Source organism: Lithobates pipiens, unplaced genomic scaffold (genome assembly GCF_037356315.1).
Source record: "Lithobates pipiens isolate NorthernLeopardFrog02 unplaced genomic scaffold, aLitPip1_a1.2 Scaffold_88, whole genome shotgun sequence".
NCBI lineage: Eukaryota > Metazoa > Chordata > Amphibia > Anura > Ranidae > Lithobates > Lithobates pipiens.
This window is the reverse complement of record NW_027507912.1, coordinates 639,591-659,820: the sequence shown is the minus strand read 5'-3', so window position 1 is coordinate 659,820 and position 20,230 is coordinate 639,591. Positions and strand designations below refer to the sequence as shown.

Below are 20,230 nucleotides of genomic sequence, written 5' to 3'. Positions count from 1 at the left end.
GGGGAGAGCAGCTATTTTGATTGGCTCCCTGGAGAATGGGAAGGAAGTCGCCATTTTCCAGTGGCTCAGGTTAGCCGAAGGAGTGCAGGTAGCCGCCATTTTGTTGTAGCCCTGAGGAAGAGGCGGGGAGGAGATGTAGTACTAAAGCGGTCCTGCTGCGTGAATTGAGTGTGGAGAGAGAGAGTGTACCCAGTGAAGAGGAGGTAATTATAATATTCTTATTATGAGAGAAGGGAGTCTCAGCACTCTGTGTGTGGACTGGATGGGGGGATCATGTCACCGCCACACATCATCATCTTCCTGCAATTCCTCTGATGTGTAGAACATGAGATGGGGGCTGTGCTGGAGGTGATAGAACTCACATTCTATGGAAATCAGCTTATGGAGTGGTTTGGGGATCTGGGGATGATAGGAAACCTCCAGGGCGCGTGCAGGTTAGCGTTCCCGTCCTGGTTTATGAGTTCGAAAAAGAGAAACGTCCTTCCACGATTAGTCAAAAGAGGACTTTTTAGCACAAGGTTGTGATTGGTCAGGCTGTTGTAAGAGGGGGTGGAGCCTGGGTAACATATATATATATATATATATATATATATATATATATATATATATATAATCTTTTCTGCACCGCAGTCTGGTGATGGAGATCAGAGAGAAGACCTCCCTTCCTTTTCTCCCTATGGTACTTCAGACACAATAATACACACTTCTGGGTCAATTAGACGAAGCTCCTATCCGGGTTGGTGTCAGCGGGAGAACTAGTACCCCATTGTTGGTGTCAGCGGGAGAACTAGTACCCCATTGTTGGTGTCAGCGGGAGGAATAGTACCCCATTGTTGGTGTCAATGGGAGGAATAGTACCCCATTGTTGGTGTCAGTGGAAGGAATAGTACCCCATTGTTGGTGTCAGTGGGAGGAATAGTACCCCATTGTTGGTGTCAGTGGGAGGAATAGTACTCTGTTTTGGTGTCAGTGGAAGGAATAGTACCCCATTGTTGGTGTCAATGGGAGGAATAGTACCACATTGTTGGTGTCAATGGGAGGAATAGTACCCCATTGTTGGTGTCAGTGGAAGGAATAGTACCTCATTGTTGGTGTCAGTGGGAGGAATAGTACCCCATTGTTGGTGTCAGTGGGAGGAATAGTACTCTGTTTTGGTGTCAGTGGGAGGAATAGTACCCCATTGTTGGTGTCAGTGGGAGGAATAGTGCCCCATTGTTGGTGTCAGTGGGAGGAATAGTACCACATTGTTGGTGTCAGTGGGAGGAATAGTACCACATTGTTGGTGTCAGTGGGAGGAATAGTACCCCATTGTTGGTGTCAGTGGGAGGAATAGTACCCCATTGTTGGTGTCAGTGGGAGGAATAGTACCCCATTGTTGGTGTCAGTGGGAGGACTAGTACTCTGTTTTGGTGTCAGTGGGAGGACTAGTACTCTGTTTTGGTGTCAGTGGGAGGAATAGTACCCCATTGTTGGTGTCGGAGACAGGAGTAGTGCCCCAAGGGTCGGATAAAGACAAGTACAGAGCCACGGTTTGGAGACTCCTGCTGTAGAAGTTGTCATATCTACAGCCCTGAAGAAGGGGGAGGAGGCTGTTCCCCGAAACGCGCTGGCTACATCTGTTTCCTTTACGATCACCAATAAAGTTCTGAAATAAATGAAGTAAAAGGATCATCTGTTACTGGGATCTCTTTCATACTCAAGTGCCGATTGCTGGAGAACCTGAGAGGACAAAAGTCAAACAGTGCCAATGTGCCATGCGTTCATCAAGGGCATACGGCTATTTATTGTTCTTAAAGTGATTCCAGGTTGAACGTCAATCTTTTTACCTTGGTTGGTTCCCATCAGTATTTCTAAAATTTGTGCAATTTCTTTACATTTTTCAGTGTGAGCAAAACCAAGAGGCCAGAGGAGAGGAACTGTTTCCAAAGCCCCGAGGACTTGTGGGAGGAGGAGAAGATGGAGAACTGGCCGCCCCGGATGTCAGAAGGTGAGAGGAGACTTTCATTTCTTCTGAAGGAGAGTTTTTTTTATTGAGGATCCACCTAGATACACACATCCTCCCATATAAAGCCCTAGGAACGCCATATTCAATCAGTATGTGTGTTTCCTGCAGGTGGATCCAGTAATAAAAATACATCGGATAGACAGGAAGGACGCAATTTCCCACAATATCACAAGGTAGCAGAAAATAGTCTTTATGATGGCCTAGTCTTTGTAATGCTCGGTGTTGTTTTTATGGGTGCGTATTGGCTTTATAATATAGCATGGAAAATTTGTTTTGTATTTTTAAGAGTGGAAATTCAAGTGGCATTAAAGCGGAAGTGAAGGAGGAAGTAGAAGAGACCTACATGTGGGGTGATGAGCAATGTATTGAGGAGGAAATCGCTCCAGAGATCAGCACAGGTGAGTCATCGTCTTTGTCTTTAAAGGGGAGCTCCACCTAAAAAAATAAAAAATAAAAGCCAGCAGCTACAAATACTGCAGCTGCTGACTTTTAATAAATGGACACTCACCTGTCCTGGAGTCCAGCGATGTTGGAAGACGATCAATCTCACGGCTGCTGCTGCTGCCGCCGCCGCCGTCATCCTGTGTGAGGGAATTGGGAAGTGAAGCGGTGCGGCTTCACTTCCCGGTTCCCTACTGCGCATGCGCAAGTCGCACTGCGCGTCCTTAATGGTCCCCGCTATCTCCTGTGACCTGTGTGTTTCCCAGAAGACGGTGGGGGGGAGGGGTCTAACTCCTGCGGGAATCTATTCCCGGAAGTGGGTGCAAATACCTGTATTATACAGGTATCTGCACTCCCCCCCTGAAAGGTGCCAAATGTGACACCGGAGGGGGGGGGGGGAGGGTACCGAAAAGCGGAGGTTTCCGTTTTTTTGTGAACCTCCCGCTTCAAGGTCACTTTGCAGGAAAATCAAGGCAGCATAAACCTCTGTAGTGTATTGCCCATTTTTTTGGACCACCTGCCCGCAATGTAGGCGGCCCATGCAGGCAAAGCGACATACTGCTGCTTGCTCCTAGGAAAAGGACGGACACCCTCTGTGATTGTACACAACGGGAGTCTGTCAGCAGTCCAATCACAGCCGAGAGCCCTGTGTTGACAATCAACACAGGGCTCTGAACAGAGGGGACAATATTTCTTATCCCTGCAAAGCAGGGATAAGAAACAGATCTTTAGTAAAAAATCAGCACACATTACACTTTGTTAGGCGCACATTTAACCCCTTGCTTACCCTGAGATCTTTACCCCTTCTCAGCCAGTGCCATTAGTACAGTGACAGTGTATTGTCTTATCACTGTATTAATGTCACTGGTGATGAAAATGTCAGTCAGATCTCACCCAGTGTCAGAGTACCCTCCACACTATCACCGTTCCACTATAAGTCGCTGACATTACTACTATTAAAAAAAAAAAAAAAAAAAGTTCCAGTATACAGTGGAGAAAATAATTATTTGCACACCTACAAATAAATAAAAGGTCTACAAATTTTATCATAAGTATATTTTAAATTATAGAGACAGAATATCAACCAAAAATCCAGAAAAAAAAACCCACATGATACAATTGTTATAAATTGAGTTGCAGTTCGGTGAGTAAAATAAGTATTTGATCCCCAAGCAAAATATGACTTGGGTGTCTATTTATGAAACTGTGAACAGCGGTAAGTGGTTTATGAAATGGAGATAATTGGGGGAGAACATGTTCTCCCCCCGATTATTTATCTCCGCACACTGAACATTGAAGCACGGGGATAAGGATGAGGACACTGAACATTGAAGCCTGGGGATAAGGATGAGGACACTGAACATTGAAGCTCGGGGATGGGGATGAGGACACTGAACATTGAAGCAGGTAGCTCAGGATAGGCACTACAAGTCCCAGCAATGCAGAACCTAACACGGCACGTAGCTCAGCATGGTTGGTAAATAATGATACTAGGTAACAAGGGAAATGTTAGTGTTGTAACGCACGGCCCAGTGTTTGTGTTGTCTGTAACGTCACTTCCGTAACATTATGTGATGGTTTCGCTGAACCGTATTGCCGAAACTATGTTGGAACGCACGGCGCGAGTGTTTGGAACGCTATGCGCATGCGCAGTACGCAATTTCTGGTGGCAACCTCACTTCTGTAGCATTCTGTGATAGGCAGCAAAATATGACAATACAACGGAGCCACACCGGAAGTGACGGGGTTACAATTTACAACACCGCCGCCGGGTGTGCCAAGATGGCCGCCAGCACCGGAGCTAGGCCGAAGCCGCGGCCATTCCTAAGGCCGCAGCCACGGACCGCTCCGCGGATCGCATGGTGCGGACCAACTAATCGATAATGAAAATCGTTGACAACGATTTTCATTATCCATTATTATCGATGATGTCGATTAATCGTTTCAGCACTAGTGTGTATATATTATATATTTTATATTATATTAATTAGGGCTGTTACTGATTCAAATTTTCGTGTTCGATTAATTGGGTTTGATTATTTTTTTTAAATCGACTAATTTCGATTAATTATAACGCACATACAGATCCAACTACTTTTAGCTGATCTCCTTGCATTGCAACTCTGCATTAGTCGGTGGTAAATGTGGTATACACTATATACAATCACCCGACACTAGTTTGTTTCCACAATCCATGACTTAACTTCACAGTTCTCACAAATACGTTTTAAATTCAAACTGTAGCACTGACGTAAGTATTTTATTGTTCACAGTAGTGTGACAATCCCTCCACCTCGGGTCTAACTAATCACTCTCACCTTATGGCATGGACCCCTGTGCAAACAGGTGGTCATGCAAGCGGGTATCAAAAGGGTTAACACGGACCATAAACTTCTCTCACGTCTCCTTAGATCTCAGCAATAACACCAGGTCATGGGTAGAAAGAAAAGATCGAAGTGCTCACCGCTTAAGTATAAGATTTTATTTTTTTGTGTTCGAACGCAAACTACTGACATAAAGATGATAAAAACACAGCATGTAAAGCCGACAATTGTGTTCGTTTCGTAGGGCAGCAGCGGGTGATGTCATGCGTAGCTCCTCCCCCGTATGCGTTCAATCAGAACTTTGATGTCACCGGACTCCTCCCCCCTTCCCTTCATTAGCAGACGGAGGCACTTGGGGAAGGGGGGAGGAGTCCAATGACGTTGATGTCCGTGATGTCACCGGATCTCCGACGGAACTCTTTTGATCGATCAAAAAAATGAATCGAGGAATTAATCTTTAATTTCCACAGCCCTAAAATATAATATATATATATGACACACACACACACACACACACACACACGTATATGTGTGTGTGTGTGTGTAGGGGGACTCTTTATATTATTAGTATTAACCACGCCATCAGTCCGTGTACTGAACAGTGATAATTTTATCACTGCTTAATAAACGTACATCTCCGTATTTCTATGAATTGCTGATACTATAATCTCGTAAAGTCTCACGAGATTCCAGTATCAGGGGTCGTTCTCCACTGTTTGAAGCATTTGTAGATCGCTTCACTCCTCCAAAGGAGAAGCGATCTACAAAACGTCATAAACTGGCACACAGAGGAGAACAATCTCCTCTGAGAATGCCAGAGAATGAAGCATTGAAATATTTTCTTTCACTGCTTCATGAATGGACACCTTTAGTACTTGGTGGAGAAACCCTTTTTGGCAAGCACAGAGGTAAGACGGTTCTTGTAGTTGGTTTACCAGATTTTTATTTATTTTTTTCACATCTCAGAAGGGACTTTTCTTTACAGATCTTCACTAATCCTTAATGTTTCTTGGTTGTCTCTTGGCAACTTAGTTTCAGCTCCCTCCATAAATTTTCTGTAGGATTAAGGTCTGGAGACTGGCTAGGCCACTCCATGACCTTAATGTTCTTTTTCTTGAGCCACTCCTTTTGTTGCCTTGGCGGTATATTTTGGGTCATTGTCATGCTGGAAGACCCATTCACCACCCATCTTCAGTGTTTAGCTGAGGGAAGAAGGTTCTCATCCAAGATTTTACAATACGTGGCCCGTCCATTGGCCCCTCAGTGAGGCCTGTACCTCTAGCAGAGAAACCACCCAAAGCATAATGTTTCACCTCCATGTTTGACTGTAGGAATGTTCTTAGGGTTACGGTTGTCATTTTTCTTTCTCCAAACATGGTGAGTTAATGCCAAAGAGCTCTATTTTAATCTCCTCTGAGCACAGCACTTTCTCCAAATCCTTCTCTGAATCATTCAGATGTTCATTGGCAAACTTCAGATGGACCTGTACATGAGCCTTCTCGAGGAGGGGGCCCTTGTGGGCACTGCAGGATTTCAATCCATGGCAGCGTATTGTGTTACCAATGGTTTGTTTGGTGACTGTGGTCCCAATTTCCTTGAGATCATTCACAAGCTCCTCCCGTGTAGTTCTGGGCTGATCCCTCACTTTTATCATAATCCTCCTCACCCCATGAGGTGAAATCTTGCATGGAGCTCCGGACCGAGGGGCGATGGATGGTTATTTTGTATTTTTTCCATTTGCGAATAATCGCTCCAACTGTTGTCTCCTTCTCACAAAGTTTCTTGCTGATGGTCTTGTAGCCCATTCCAGCCTAGGGCAGGTCTACAATCTTGTCTTTGACAGCTCTTTGGTCTTGCCCATGGTGGTGAGGATTGAATGTAAGAGAGAGATCCTGTGGACAGGTGTCTTTTATACACATAAGGAGTTGACGTTAGGAGCACCTTCTTACATTGACAGGACTAATCTGTGTACCACATGAGCACATACTGTAGCCCAGGGGTCTCAAACCAGCGGCCCTCCAGCTGTTGTGAAACTACAAGTCCCATAAGGCATTGCAAGGCTGACAGTTACAAGCATGACTCCCCCCAGGCAGAGGCATGATGGGACTTGTAGTTTTGCAACAGCTGGAGGGCCGCCAGTTTGAGATCCCTGCTGTAGCCAGTCTGTGGGCGCCAGTATTATGGTTGGTTGGTAGGGGATCAAATATTTATTTTATTCACTGAACTGCAACTCAATTTATAACATTTGTATTATGTTTTTTTTTTTTTTTCTGTATTTTTGGTTGATATTCTGTCTATCATTTAGAATACACCTAATATAAAAATCATAGACCCTTCATTTCTTTGTAAGCGGACAATCTTACAAAATCTGTGGGGATCAAATAGTTTGTAGGCGCTAATAACGTTCACACAAACCAATAAATATACACTTATTGGGATTTTTATTATTTTTTTTTTTTTTAAACCAAAGACCTGTATCGGAATACATTTTGTCTAAATTTTATGATGAAATTAGATTTATTTTTATTTTTTTAATTTATTGAATATGTTTTTATAACAGTTAAAAAAACAAAAAAATCCCCCAAATTTTCGGTCTTTTTTTCATTTATATAATAAAAAAAAAAAACAGTGGTGATCAGATACCACTAAAAAAGAAAGCTCTATTTGTGTGAAAAAATGATATAAAATTTGGGTACAGCGTTGCATGACTGCGCAATTGCTAAATAAATTAGCGCAGTGCCGAATAGCAAAAATAACGTCCTGGTCATGAAGAGGGTAAAACCTTCTGGATCGGAGGTGGATAAGGTGCTTTGCTAAACAAGAATGTTGCACATACAAACTATTTACAACCGTAGAAAAACAATACGAAGACATACAAAGTGTTAGAGATATACATACAACGCATGCACACACTACCTACCCTTCCTAGTGAATGTGCATGAACAATGGCGGCACAATCGGCACAAGTATGGAAGATGCTCACAGTATCTACAGGTAAGCTTTATTAAAAGTTTACCTGTAGGTACAAGCCCACACAAAGACTTTACTACAATTTTTACTAATTTTGGAGAAACTTTTCCTGATTCCTGTTGTGTCTTCAGCACAGAAAGTGCATGATAAACTCTCCAATGGGACACGGATTATAACCATTTACTACCTTATTCCAAAATGGGAAGAAATCGGATCTAGATATACTTGAGCTGTTTAATCACTTTGCTACGGTTTCATGATCTCTGTAGACAACCAGGGCTTCCAGCTATTTGAGAGATTGCAGAAACGGGTCTCTCTCTTTGTGTAGCTTTAAAGTGGTTGTAAACCCTTACAACCTACTTTGACCTACAGGTAAGCCTAGATTAAGGCTTACCTGTAGGTCCAAGAAATATCTCCTAAACCGTGTAGGTTTAGGAGATATTTGCAAAAAGACAGCCACCACTGTGCACCGTAGACAGCGGCGCACTGGGCAGGCCGCAGATCACTGTGATATGCCGCTCATGTCAGATCCAGTGCGCATGCGCGGGAGTGACATCATCGCTGCTCCGGCGAATCACAGCGCCGGAGCAGAGAGACCCGGAAGTCATATTTACCCGAAGACAGCCACAGCTGCCAATGCGCACTGGGCAGGCCGCAGATCGCTGTGATATGCCGCGAGTGTCGGCTCCCGTGCGTATGATGTCATCACTGCTCCGGCGAATCACAGCGCTGGAGCAGCGAGACACGGAAGTCACTCCGGGATCCATGGCAGCGGCGGACATGAAGACGGAGGACTGCTTCGGTGGCTTCGTTCTCAGGTAAGTTATTCATAATGAGCTAGTATGCTATGCATACTAGCGCATTATGCCTTTGCCTTTACAGGGTGTGGGTTTTTTTTTTTTTTTGGGGGGTTTTTTTTTTTGCCTTTACTTCCTCCCAGGTGAAGTTCATTCTGATGCCGCGTACACACGATCGGAATTCTCGTTGTAATTCGGCTCAAGCTGTCTTGCCTACACACAGTCACACCAAATTCTGATCGTTTATAACGCGGTGATGTACAACACGTACGACGGGACTAGAAAAAGGAAGTTCAATACCCAGTAGCCAATAGCTTCCGTCTCGTAGTTGAATCTGAGCATGTGTTAGTTTTGGCGTGTCGGAATTGCATACACACAATCGGAATTTCCAATAGAAAGTTTTTCCGTTGGGAAAATTGAGAACATGCTATCGATTTTTTGGCTGGCGGAAATTCGGGCCGCTAAATTCCGATGGAGCGTACACACGGTCGCATTTTCTGATGAAAAGCTCTCATCGGTCTTTTCCTGGCCGGAATTCCGAGCGTTTGTACGCGGCATTGGTCGTCTTGTGGTTATGGAAGCTCTCTGGCACAGATCTTCCTTCGTTGTTATGGAGCCTATCCTTGCAGCTTATGCTGGAAAGTTTGTGTGTAGCCATTCCCACGTGGCCGTATACATTTTTCGCATTTGTTTACTAGCGAAAATTTCACAAACTCCATCTTTAGATGGCACTGTTGTATTATACATGCAATAGGTCATAGATGTCAAAGGGTCATGCTGTTGTTGGCCTTTTGACATCTGGAGCCAATGTTTGCCGTGAACTCTAAAACAATGGAAGCAGATAAAAATGTGTAGGCTGCCGATTGACTCCTTTACACTGGCCCAACGTAATACATTACCTGCTTTCCCATTGTGGGAAGGAAGAGTATAAAATGCCACACTCCAAGAAAAACAACCCCAGGTGGAAATGAAGTGAAAGCAGCTTCAACACGTTTCGCCCCACCCCCAGGGCTTAGTCATAGTCCTATTTTCCTTTTGAATGGCTTATGCAAACGTTCCAGGGATATTTTGTTTGAGAAATGTCCACTCAAAGAAACCTGATGTGTACTTATGAAGCAAAAAACATTTTACATATGAGAAGCGACAAAGTAATAAACACTAAATCCAGAGAAGAGTCCCAGATTCTCCCTGTTCAGTCACTAAAACAATCTCTTCTCCTCCCCCCTCCTCTGTCAGTAGACAGTAATGGGGGGACAGTATGTGCCCAGTGGGGGAGTCAGGAGCCATCAGCCTCTATTAGACTCCGGATCTCCTCCTCACATCATGTCATTGTGTGTTACCAGCCAAGAGACGTGACCAGTCTCCCCCCCCCCCACACACTCTCTGGGGTCTCTCATACATTTAGCAAGGGTTATACCACTCGTCCAAATGATACGCACCTCAATTCTGCATCAACTCACTGGAACGCTGCCCTCTTCTGGGTTTGTGGAACGATGTAAAAAGCTCCCTCCAACGCGTTTCATCACACCATCACGTGACTTGAGTGTGCTTGGATATTATAGCATTGAGCATTGTTTATACATTATACATCTCAGTACAGGGGGCTTCACTCTCATCTTTATTCACAGACACCAGAGCCACTTTGAGAAGCACCAGAGCTGAGGAAAGAAGGAGCAGGATAAAAGAGGAGGATATTCCTACAGAAATCAGCACAAGTGAGTAATAAACACTAAGTACAAAATGAATTTGCAGAGTCTTCTTGTACAGATGACACTTGCTGCATAGAAACACTTTTTTTTTTTTTTTATTATTATTATTATTTTTTTTTTTTTTGTGACGAGGTGTTAGAACCTCTGTCAGATTCTTATTGTTTTTGTCCCCATTATGTAGATTAGCCTGCCCCCTGCAGGTAAGGCCATAATGTGCTGGTATGCACCACATACTAGCACATTATGGCAGACTTGCTTGTAAAGCGGAGCCCTCCAGCGGGGCAAGTTGTCACTGCTACCAGGGCATCCACCCCCACCTGGTCTTCCTCCTGTATTCATGCTGCTGAACAGCCAAGCTGTGATGGTATCATCCCTGCGCATGCACCTGGGAGTCATGATTGCGGCACAGTGCTTGCTGCATTGATGGCACACTCGGTGTGCCCAGAATGCAGAACTACTGCACATGCGCTGGTGATGTTACCGGCTACATCCACAGTGAATATCTTCTAAACGGCACAAGTTTTTACAAGATATTCACAAGTACCCACAGGTAAAGCTTATTAACCACTTGACCTTTGGGAGATTTACCCCCCCCCCCCCCCATGCCCAGGCCATTTGTTGCTTTTTGGCACAGCGTTACTTTTAACTGACAATTGCGCGATCATACAATGCTGTACACAAACAAAATTTATATCATTTCTTTTCCCACAAATAGAGCATTTTTTTGTTAGTATTTGAGTACCTCTGCATTTTATTATTATTATTATTATTTTTTTTTATTTGTTTTTTTTTTCTTTTCTTTGCACTATAAGCAAAAAAAGACTGACAATTTTGAAAAATAAAGAATATTTTTTTTTTGACTTTCTGCTAGAAAACATATCCAATAAAAATAATAAAAAAAAAAATCCAAATTTCTTCATAAATTTAGGCCAATATGTATTCTGCTACATTTTTCATAAATCACAATAAGTGTATATTGATTGTAGACGCTATAACATTCACGTAAACCAAACTATGGGATATATTTATGTAATTTTTTTTATTTATTTTTTATACTTGTAATGGCGGAAATCAGGACTTAAAGTTGCGTACCACCCAAAAATGGAACGTTTGCTTTAAGGGAAGGTGACCCCCTGACATGCCACATTTGGCATGTCAGTTTTTTTTTTTTTTTGGGGGGGGGGGGGGGAAACCTCTTTTTAGAGGGTTTCAGCTCCCACTTCCTCCCGGGGGCACTGTGGCACCAGAAGTATGTTCATCTCCCCCCCCCCCCCCCCCTTTCGGCAATCATCCGGGACACGTCACAGGTCCCAGATTGCCCGGCCAGTCGCAGAACGGCTCGCGCATGCGCAGTGCGTGCCCGGCTGTGAAGCCACAGCCGGGCGCCCACAGTGACAATGCTGGCGCCACAGCAAAGAGGGGGAGACGAACCGGGCATTTTCCTCCGCATCGATGGACCCTGGGACAGGTAAGTGTCCAATTTTTAAAAGTCAGCAGCTGCAGTATTTGTAGCTGCTGACTTTTGTTTTTTTGTTGGAACTCCGCATTAAAGTGGGACTGCGATATTGTTGTGAACAATCGGACACTTTTCACAATTTTGGTAACCAGTGACTAATTCGGTGACCAGTGGTAAAATATATGCACTGTCCCTGTACTAATGACACTGGCTGGGAAGGGGTTAAACATCTAGGGCAAGCAAAGGGTTAACCGTGTGCCTAGCCAGTGTTTTTGTGTACACTGTGGTGCTTTCACTAGGGGAAGAGATGTTTACATGGGCAGATCCCCATTCTGTGTGTGTTCTCTATGATCCAGCGGCGGGTGCCGGAGGACATAGAGTGAATAAAGGATATATCAAGCCAAAATCGTTTGTTATATAGTGTGATGTGACGGCATTGTTCACTTATTGGTAGTAGGAATTTTTGTGAGATCCTGCCAATCTGAACTTTTTTTTAGGGTATGTCAGATCCATTTTTATTAAAGTGTTGTTAAACCTAAAACCAAAAATGTAAAATATTGCAGCTTACCAATCATTAGATGTGGTGGCTGCATTGGTTTTATTTAGGCTTTTTTTCTCCTCTGTTTTTCACCTGATGATCTGGCCAGTAAGACACCATCTGTATTAGAACGCCCCCACTCTGGATGAAGGAGTAAAGGGGAACCTTTGGACAGCAGCATTGTCTGTCTGGGGGGAGGTAGGGGAGTGTTAAATGTATTAACAGATTTAACTACACTAACCAATTGAAGACCAACTCCAGAATCGCTTTATAATCAGTTGCAGCAACTGTCTTTTTATTTTGTTTTTGTGGATAAATGTTTTCCATGGATAAATAAAAGCTTATCATTGCAAGCACCCCCTGCCAGTGTTGAATGGTTAGTCTCTTCCCTGTCAACTGATACATTTGGAAGAGAGCTTGTTCTTTTGAAAAACAGACTTGTTGGCCAGATCATCAAATAAAAATAGAATGGAAAAGAGCCTAAAAATTAAAACCAATGCAGCCATCTGATTGGTAAGCTGCAATAATAATACATTTTTGCTTTTTGGTTTATTATTGCTGAAAGTAAAAGTTCAACAGAAAATTTGCCCATGCCAGGGTTTTCCCCATGAAAAAAAAAAAAAATACCAAGCCACCAACAATTTCTATTTCATATCCTTTATTCACAGACCGTGGAAACACCAGAGACATCGGAATCGACATGTCGGGAGAAATGCACATGGTGATTAAAGAGGAGGAAGTTCCTGTAGAGATCAGCACAGGTGAATACTAATTACAGAATTATCTTAGTCTAGGTTCACGTCTATGCGGTTGATGCGTTTCCAAGCGCGTTTTGCGGTGCATTTTGTGGATATAATGCAAGAGGCGTTCAGAGACTGCGGACATGATACAAGAGACGTTCAGAGACTGCGGACATGATGCAAGAGGCAGTCAGAGACTGCGGACATGATGCAAGAGGCAGTCAGAGACTGCGGACGTGATGCAAGAGGCAGTCAGAGACTGCGGACATGATGCAAGAGGCGGTCAGAGACTGCGGACATGATGCAAGAGGCGGTCAGAGACTGCGGACATGATGCAAGAGGCGGTCAGAGACTGCGGACATGATGCAAGAGGCGGTCAGAGACTGCGGACATGATACAAGAGACGTTCAGAGACTGCGGACATGATGCAAGAGGCGGTCAGAGACTGCGGACATGATGCAAGAGGCGGTCAGAGACTGCGGACATGATGCAAGAGGCGGTCAGAGACTGCGGACATGATGCAAGAGGCGGTCAGAGACTGCGGACATGATGCAAGAGGCGGTCAGAGACTGCGGACATGATGCAAGAGGCGGTCAGAGACTGCGGACATGATGCAAGAGGCGGTCAGAGACTGCGGACATGATGCAAGAGACGTTCAGAGACTGCGGACATGATGCAAGAGACGTTCAGAGACTGCGGACATGATGCAAGAGGCGGTCAGAGACTGCGGACATGATGCAAGAGGCGGTCAGAGACTGCGGACATGATGCAAGAGGCGGTCAGAGACTGCGGATATGATGCAAGAGGCGGTCAGAGACTGCGGACATGATGCAAGAGGCGGTCAGAGACTGCGGACATGATGCAAGAGGCGGTCAGAGACTGCGGACATGATGCAAGAGGCGGTCAGAGACTGCGGACATGATGCAAGAGGCGGTCAGAGACTGCGGACATGATGCAAGAGGCGGTCAGAGACTGCGGACATGATGCAAGAGGCGGTCAGAGACTGCGGACATGATGCAAGAGGCGGTCAGAGACTGCGGACATGATGCAAGAGGCGGTCAGAGACTGCGGACATGATGCAAGAGGCGGTCAGAGACTGCGGACATGATGCAAGAGGCGGTCAGAGACTGCGGACATATTATGTGAGGCTGCTAGAAATCACTGCTCACGTGGGGGCGTGACCAAGATGGTGGCCTAAGTGGAAGCAAATGTTGGAGCTCTGCTGGCTTTATCCATCTCCTCTCCTGTTTCTCCGCTCTCTTCTCTACAGCAGCCGATGACACATTAATGTGCCGCCCTTCATCCGGATGTAGCAAGAAGCTTAATTTCCCACCGCTGGTGGAAGAGATTCTCCTGGCTGTTGGCGCCCATGTGGAGACCCGCGCTCATACCTTCTCAAACATGGTGTCTCAGAATTGGAAGAGCCAGCTCATTCCACTCAGCTGGCTTTGGCTGATGTTATGGTGGCTATTACTGTTTTTCAGGCTGCCTTAACCTCCAAGGTTGCAGCTGGATGTGAGGCTTCTCCGTCAGGGCATGGATAAAGTGGGGTCCCAGCCTTCCTCAGCAGAAGGTGCCAAACTGAAGACATGGTGTCTCAGCACACTACTGCTCTCCGCTCTTTACAGACCAAGATCCGGGCACTGGAATACAAGGCTGAAGATGCGGAGAACCACAACCAGAAGAACAACCTCTGCATCGCGGGCCTGGCTGAGGGTGTGGAAAGGCTTCAATCCAACCGTTTTTGTGGAGAATCTGCTGCGCACCCGGCTACCTGTGGCCCAGATCTCTCTTTCTCTATGTGGAGAGATCCCATCGTATACCACCCAAGCCTGGACCCCCAGGGGGCGCCACCCTGCACTTTCATCCTGAAGTTATTGCGTTTTAGGGACAGAGATGAAGTTCTCCGGAGAGCCAGGGTGCAGGGAGAGCTTACCTACCAAAATACCAACTTGCTTATCTTCCCCGATTACTCTGAAGACACGGAAGCTTCAGAGATCTTTTGATCAAGTTAAAGCTGCTCTGCGCACCTATGGAATTCACTACAGTGTCCTCTATCAAGCCTACCTGTGGGTTCGAGGTGGGGTAATGGTCCGGTTCTTCACTTCCCCCTGTGAGGGGTCCACCTGGCTGCACTCATTGCCACCGATCCATTGAAGAAGATTCTGTGTAATGCCCTGGAACTTTTTCCCTGGCTATCTGCAACACCTGGGATTCCTATCCCTTATATCCATATATGCCATGAACTGGTGTTGGTACCCTTTGGGTGATCCACTAGGGTCTTGTATGTCAGTTTTTGCACTACTACACCACCAGACGAGGAGAACTCTGTTGTTCTTTTCTAGGAGGGCTCTTTATTATGTGACTTATGTTGCTGCACCAGCATCTCTACTGTTACCTGTGTTTTTCCACCACAGGAGGTACACCTATTGGCTCACACCACCCCTATTGGGTGTTCTGAATTGATTGAGGATTCAAGTATTCCAAGGCTGGCGGTGGGCTCTTTCCCTGCTGCTTAAGGTGGTTTTGTACAGAAAATTGCAAGTTCATCTTATTCAAATGGCTTTGGAACATAGATGCAGTTATGACCATTGAAATAAAATAATATGCAGTATTTACCTTTTATTTTTAATGTTTATGCCGACTTCTGGGCTCTCCTCCCGTGGGAGTAGGCGTGTTTATCGGCTTCGCAATGGTCCCTGGGAACTTTTTTAGCTATTTCCCAGGAATCCATGGGGGACACAGTCAAGCCGAAATTGCCATTTTGAAAGTGGGCAGGCAGCTCTATCAGCCATTACCACTATAGCACAGGAGACAAAAGGAAGGAAAACAAAGAGGACACTCAATGAGCATGTGCGAGATGGAGCAGTGGATGCTGGGAGCTCAGTGTCATCGCATCCAGGAAGTAAATGCCTGTGGGCTTCAAACGCCCACAGTGAAAATGGAAACCGCCGGACTGCTTTTTTAAAAGTTTTCCTTAGCAATGAAATCGTCACGCCGGGGGTTAAAAAGACGCCGATCGTGACTGCAAAGACCCGGTAGGAATCGCCCAACAGTGACACAGGTAAAAAAAAAAAAAAAAACGGCAGTGGAATCCCGCTTTAATATGTGGTGGGGGTTTGGGAAGGGGGGTTTTTGGTTGTGTTTATTTATTTAATGCGCTTTATTATAGACTTTTAGACATGACAAACATACATGTGTATTATCTTTATTCAATATATAATGAGAAAAAAAGACAGTGTTTGTGCCCAGGTGTGTGTGTTAAAACGAATCCATCCAAAAATAAAGGGAATATAAACCCAACAAAATCCTATAATTTCTAACGTAACACTGGTAATCTAAAATAAAAATATCTAAAAAAAAAAAAAAATGTGATAGAAAAATAGGAAATGAAAATTCAAATATTAAATGATAAGATGAAAGAGTGGGTAACTAAACCCACATAAACATCTACTTAAGGCTGGGTTCACACTATAGCGATGCGGGAACGCCGCAAATCCGCAGCGTTTTCCCGCATCGCATGCCTCCCGCCGGCAGTTCACACTGCCCTATGCGGACTGCTGGGAGTGTCAATGAAATGTTAATGACACCCCCAGATCCATCCGCATATCGCAGTGCGATCTGCACACTCGCACAGGAATCGGATCGCATGGTGTGAACACCCATGCGATCCGATTCTGCTGCGGACCAAAAAAAGGGTCCCGTGCGAGTTTGCCGCGGGAGCGATGCGAATTCAGCCATACTATCTGTATGGCTGAACTCGCATCGCTACGGAGATCGGATGTGATTTGCACTGCAGTGCGGTGCGAATCACATCCGGATCTCTCACCCGCAGCGGTGTGAACCGGACCTTAAGGGGTTGTAAAAGGTTCATGTTTTTTAACCTTAATGCATCCTATGGCAGTCACTAGCCCCCTCCCCCCCCCCCTCCGTTTTTACCTGACCCCCTTCATTCAGTCGGTGGGGACGCGCTGTCTCGCTCTCCATGGGCTCCATTCTCTTGATTGGATATATTGATAGCAGTGCAGCCATTGGCTCCCGCTTCTGTCAATCAAATCCAATGATCAGGAGGGCAGGGCCAAGTCCTGCATTTGGCCTCTGTGGATGCCGAATGCTGGACTTGAGCACGCGCCCCCGCAAGTTAATCCCGCGGGAGATCGATTCTCCCAGGGGGTTATCTGATGCGGGGAGAAGCCATGAGAGCCGTCCGAGGGACCCCAGAAGACGAGGTTCGGGGCCATTCTGCGCAAAACGAGCTGCTCTGTTTGTTATAAAAAAAAGAAAAGAAATTATATATATATATATATATATATATATATATATATATATATATATATATATATATATATATATATATATATATATATATTATAAATAACTTTACAATCATTTTAAATCTGTATACATATCTATATCAAACCAAAAAGCAAAATACAAAAGTCAATAAATGGGATCGTGAGATTCAAGATGGACACATATAACCTATGCCCGTTTTACCAGTGTTGGGAGACACTTTTACACATGAGTGCTGCATGTGGTTTACATAAAATAAGAAAGGATTTTATGCTGTGGTTCTTTTATTTCGAATTACGCCTCTGGAGAGATTGATTATATAAAAGTGGAGGAGAGTGGCTGGTTTTTGGTTTTGCAGCCCATTGCCCCTTGAAAAGGAAACCTGTTGGACGTCAAGATTACAAAATATCACATCACAAAATATTTTTTTTTATCATTTAATATTTTTAATTTTTTTTTATCACATTTTTTAGCTATAATTACCACTGTTACATTAGACATGATTGGAGAGAGATTATAGGATTGTGATGTGTTCATATTCCCTTTTTATTTTTGGAGGGATTCGTTAAACACACGCCTGGGCACAACGTTGTCTTTTTTTAACATTCTTTTTCTTCCATGTTTAGCTTTCTCAATCAGATGTTGCTGTGGGACTCCTTCAAGTCATGGGTTAGGGGGGAATATATCTTCTGAATCGCACATCTTGATCATTAGATGAGGTGGAGGAGAAGGCAACTAGCCTTGAAGTGGCATATGTTTCCAACCCAGAGGCTCCAAACAGTCGAGTGACAATAGAGAATTAATATTCGCTAATGTCTTCCTGTTTCTCCTCCCGGCCAGTCAGGAAGGGGGCGATGAGTCCCCGATTAGCTGGGAGTCCTCCTAACTCCTGATTGGCCGGGAGGAGAAGCGTCAGAGGGAGAAGCCGCCACCTGGACAGGTCATCATCCGAGGAACGGGGGGAGCAACAATGGAGCGAGCACCAGGGGTTGGGTCATTTATGTGGTTGGCTGCCTCAGAGGGCTCCCCCCCCCCCCCCCCCAAGAAGATGGCGCACCAGCCACCACTGGAATAGAGGTTGTCCTTGGAAGTATAACCAGGTCTGATCCCCTTGGATGTCTAACTGAGCATTAACTGATGATTCTATATTATTGTTGAGACGGGGCATACCAATCAGGATAATGGGATGGATGGCCTGGCTCTTATTCCCCCCCCCCCCCTTTCCACCTTGACCACCCCCCTCCCCCCTTTTCCACCTCGACCACCCCCCTCCCTCTCTCTTTCAGTTATTCACAAGGATAAGGTGGTATTGCGTCCCCATCCTAGCTTTCTGCCGAAGGTAGTGTCAGGTTTTCATCTAAACCAGGATATTGCTCTACCTTCATTTTTTACAGGACCCTGTTCTACGTTAGGAAAGTCTCTACATTCTCTTGATGTAGTGAGAGCAGTCAAAGTCTACTTGAAAGTGACTACTTAGATTCCAAAAATTTATGTTTTTGTTTGCGTTTCCTGAAGGTCCTAGAAAAGGACAGGCAGCTTCGAAATCAACTATTTCTAAGGCCCCTTTCACACTGGGGCAGTGCAGACATCGGCGGTAAAGCGGCGCTATATTTAGTGCCACTTTACCATCGTTTTAGCGGCGGTATTCGGCTGCTAGCTGGGAGGTTTTAACCCCCGCTAGCGCCCGTAAAAGGGTTAAAACCGCCCCCAAAGCGCCGATACAGCGGTGATTTGCTGGCCGTATAGCCGCACTGCCCCATTGATTTCAATGGGTAGGAGTGGTTTAAGAGCGGTGGATACACTGCTCCTTCACCGCTCCAAAGATGCTTCTAGCAGGACTTTTTTCACTGTCATGCTAGCGCACCGCTCCAGTGTGAAAGCCCTCCAGCTTTCACACTGGAGTGAAAAGGGGCGGTTTTCAGGCGCTGTTTTTAGCGCTGTAGCGCCTGAAAAACGCCTCAGTGTGAAAGGGGCCTAAGTGGATTTGGCAAGTAATTCAAGCTTATGGTTTGAGGAGGACGATTCCACCTTTTCAAATCAAAGCGCACTCCACCAGGGCTGATTTAGTGCTTCATGGGCAGTGCATCACCAGGCATCCATGGCTCAAATCTGCAAGGCCACAAACTTGGTCTTCAGTCCATACATTCACCAGATTCTATCATGTGTATGTAAAAAGGCATGAGAATATCGCCTTTGGGTGCAGTGTGCTGTAGGCAGCAGTATAGGTCCTCAGGTCTGATGACGCCTTACTTTTGTTTGTGTCTCCCTCCCCTCAAATAGCACTGCTCTGGGACATCCCACATAGTAACTACTATGGCTCTGTTTCCGGTGATGTACGGTAAAGAAAATAGGATTTTTTATAACCGCTTACCGGTAAAGTCCTTTTCTTGGAGTACATCACGGGACACAGAGGTCCCTCCATTCTTTGGATACACGTATATTGCTTTGCTACAAAAACTAAGGTACCCCCAGTAAGGGGAGGTGTTATATAGGGAGTGAACTTCCTGTCTAGAGTGTGCCAATGTCCATCACCTAAAGGTGGCCTATTTATCCCACATAGTAACTACTATGGCTCTGTGTCCCGTGATGTACTCTAAGAAAAGGATTTTACAGGTAAGCTGTTATAAAAATCCTATTTTTTGGTTGTGTTTAGGCTTAAATGCGAGTCATGGTGACAGGGTCACTTTAACAATAAAGTGTTTTCCTACAGGTGAATTTGGTAACAAGCGTGCACGGGACGATAGCTGGATCGTACAGGATTGTCAGGTAGATGAGATTACTTTTTGAAATCATATAATTCATTGGGGGGGGGGGGGGTGTAACAACAAAGGAAAGGGCTAAGGTGCAAACCAACACAGTACACGTACAACTTTTATTCAAACACAATCCTGAGAGAGAACCAAAAACTGAAATGTCCTTGCACATGGGTGCTCAACCTGTGGCCCTAAAGTTGTTGT

At 45.0% G+C, this 20,230-nt stretch overlaps 1 protein-coding gene across 4 annotated transcripts in view; it reads left to right on the top strand.

The window, feature by feature from the left end:
- The first annotated feature begins 51 nt into the window (after positions 1-51).
- LOC143973629 (uncharacterized) overlaps positions 52-20,230 on the top strand; it is a 59,771-nt gene continuing 39,592 nt past the window's right edge. Inside the window, exons 1-7 of one of the 4 annotated variants that reach the window (XM_077474486.1) lie at positions 53-203; positions 1,884-1,987; positions 2,114-2,178; positions 2,292-2,403; positions 10,166-10,252; positions 12,909-13,001; positions 19,984-20,039. In XM_077474486.1, the coding sequence (XP_077330612.1) occupies positions 1,957-1,987; positions 2,114-2,178; positions 2,292-2,403; positions 10,166-10,252; positions 12,909-13,001; positions 19,984-20,039 (444 nt within the window). In that variant the 5' untranslated portion in view covers positions 53-203; positions 1,884-1,956. Of the gene's footprint in view, positions 204-1,883; positions 1,988-2,113; positions 2,179-2,291; positions 2,404-10,165; positions 10,253-12,908; positions 13,002-19,983; positions 20,040-20,230 lie in introns of all 4 variants that reach the window. The other 3 variants (XM_077474487.1, XM_077474488.1, XM_077474489.1) reach the window with 3 other exon arrangements.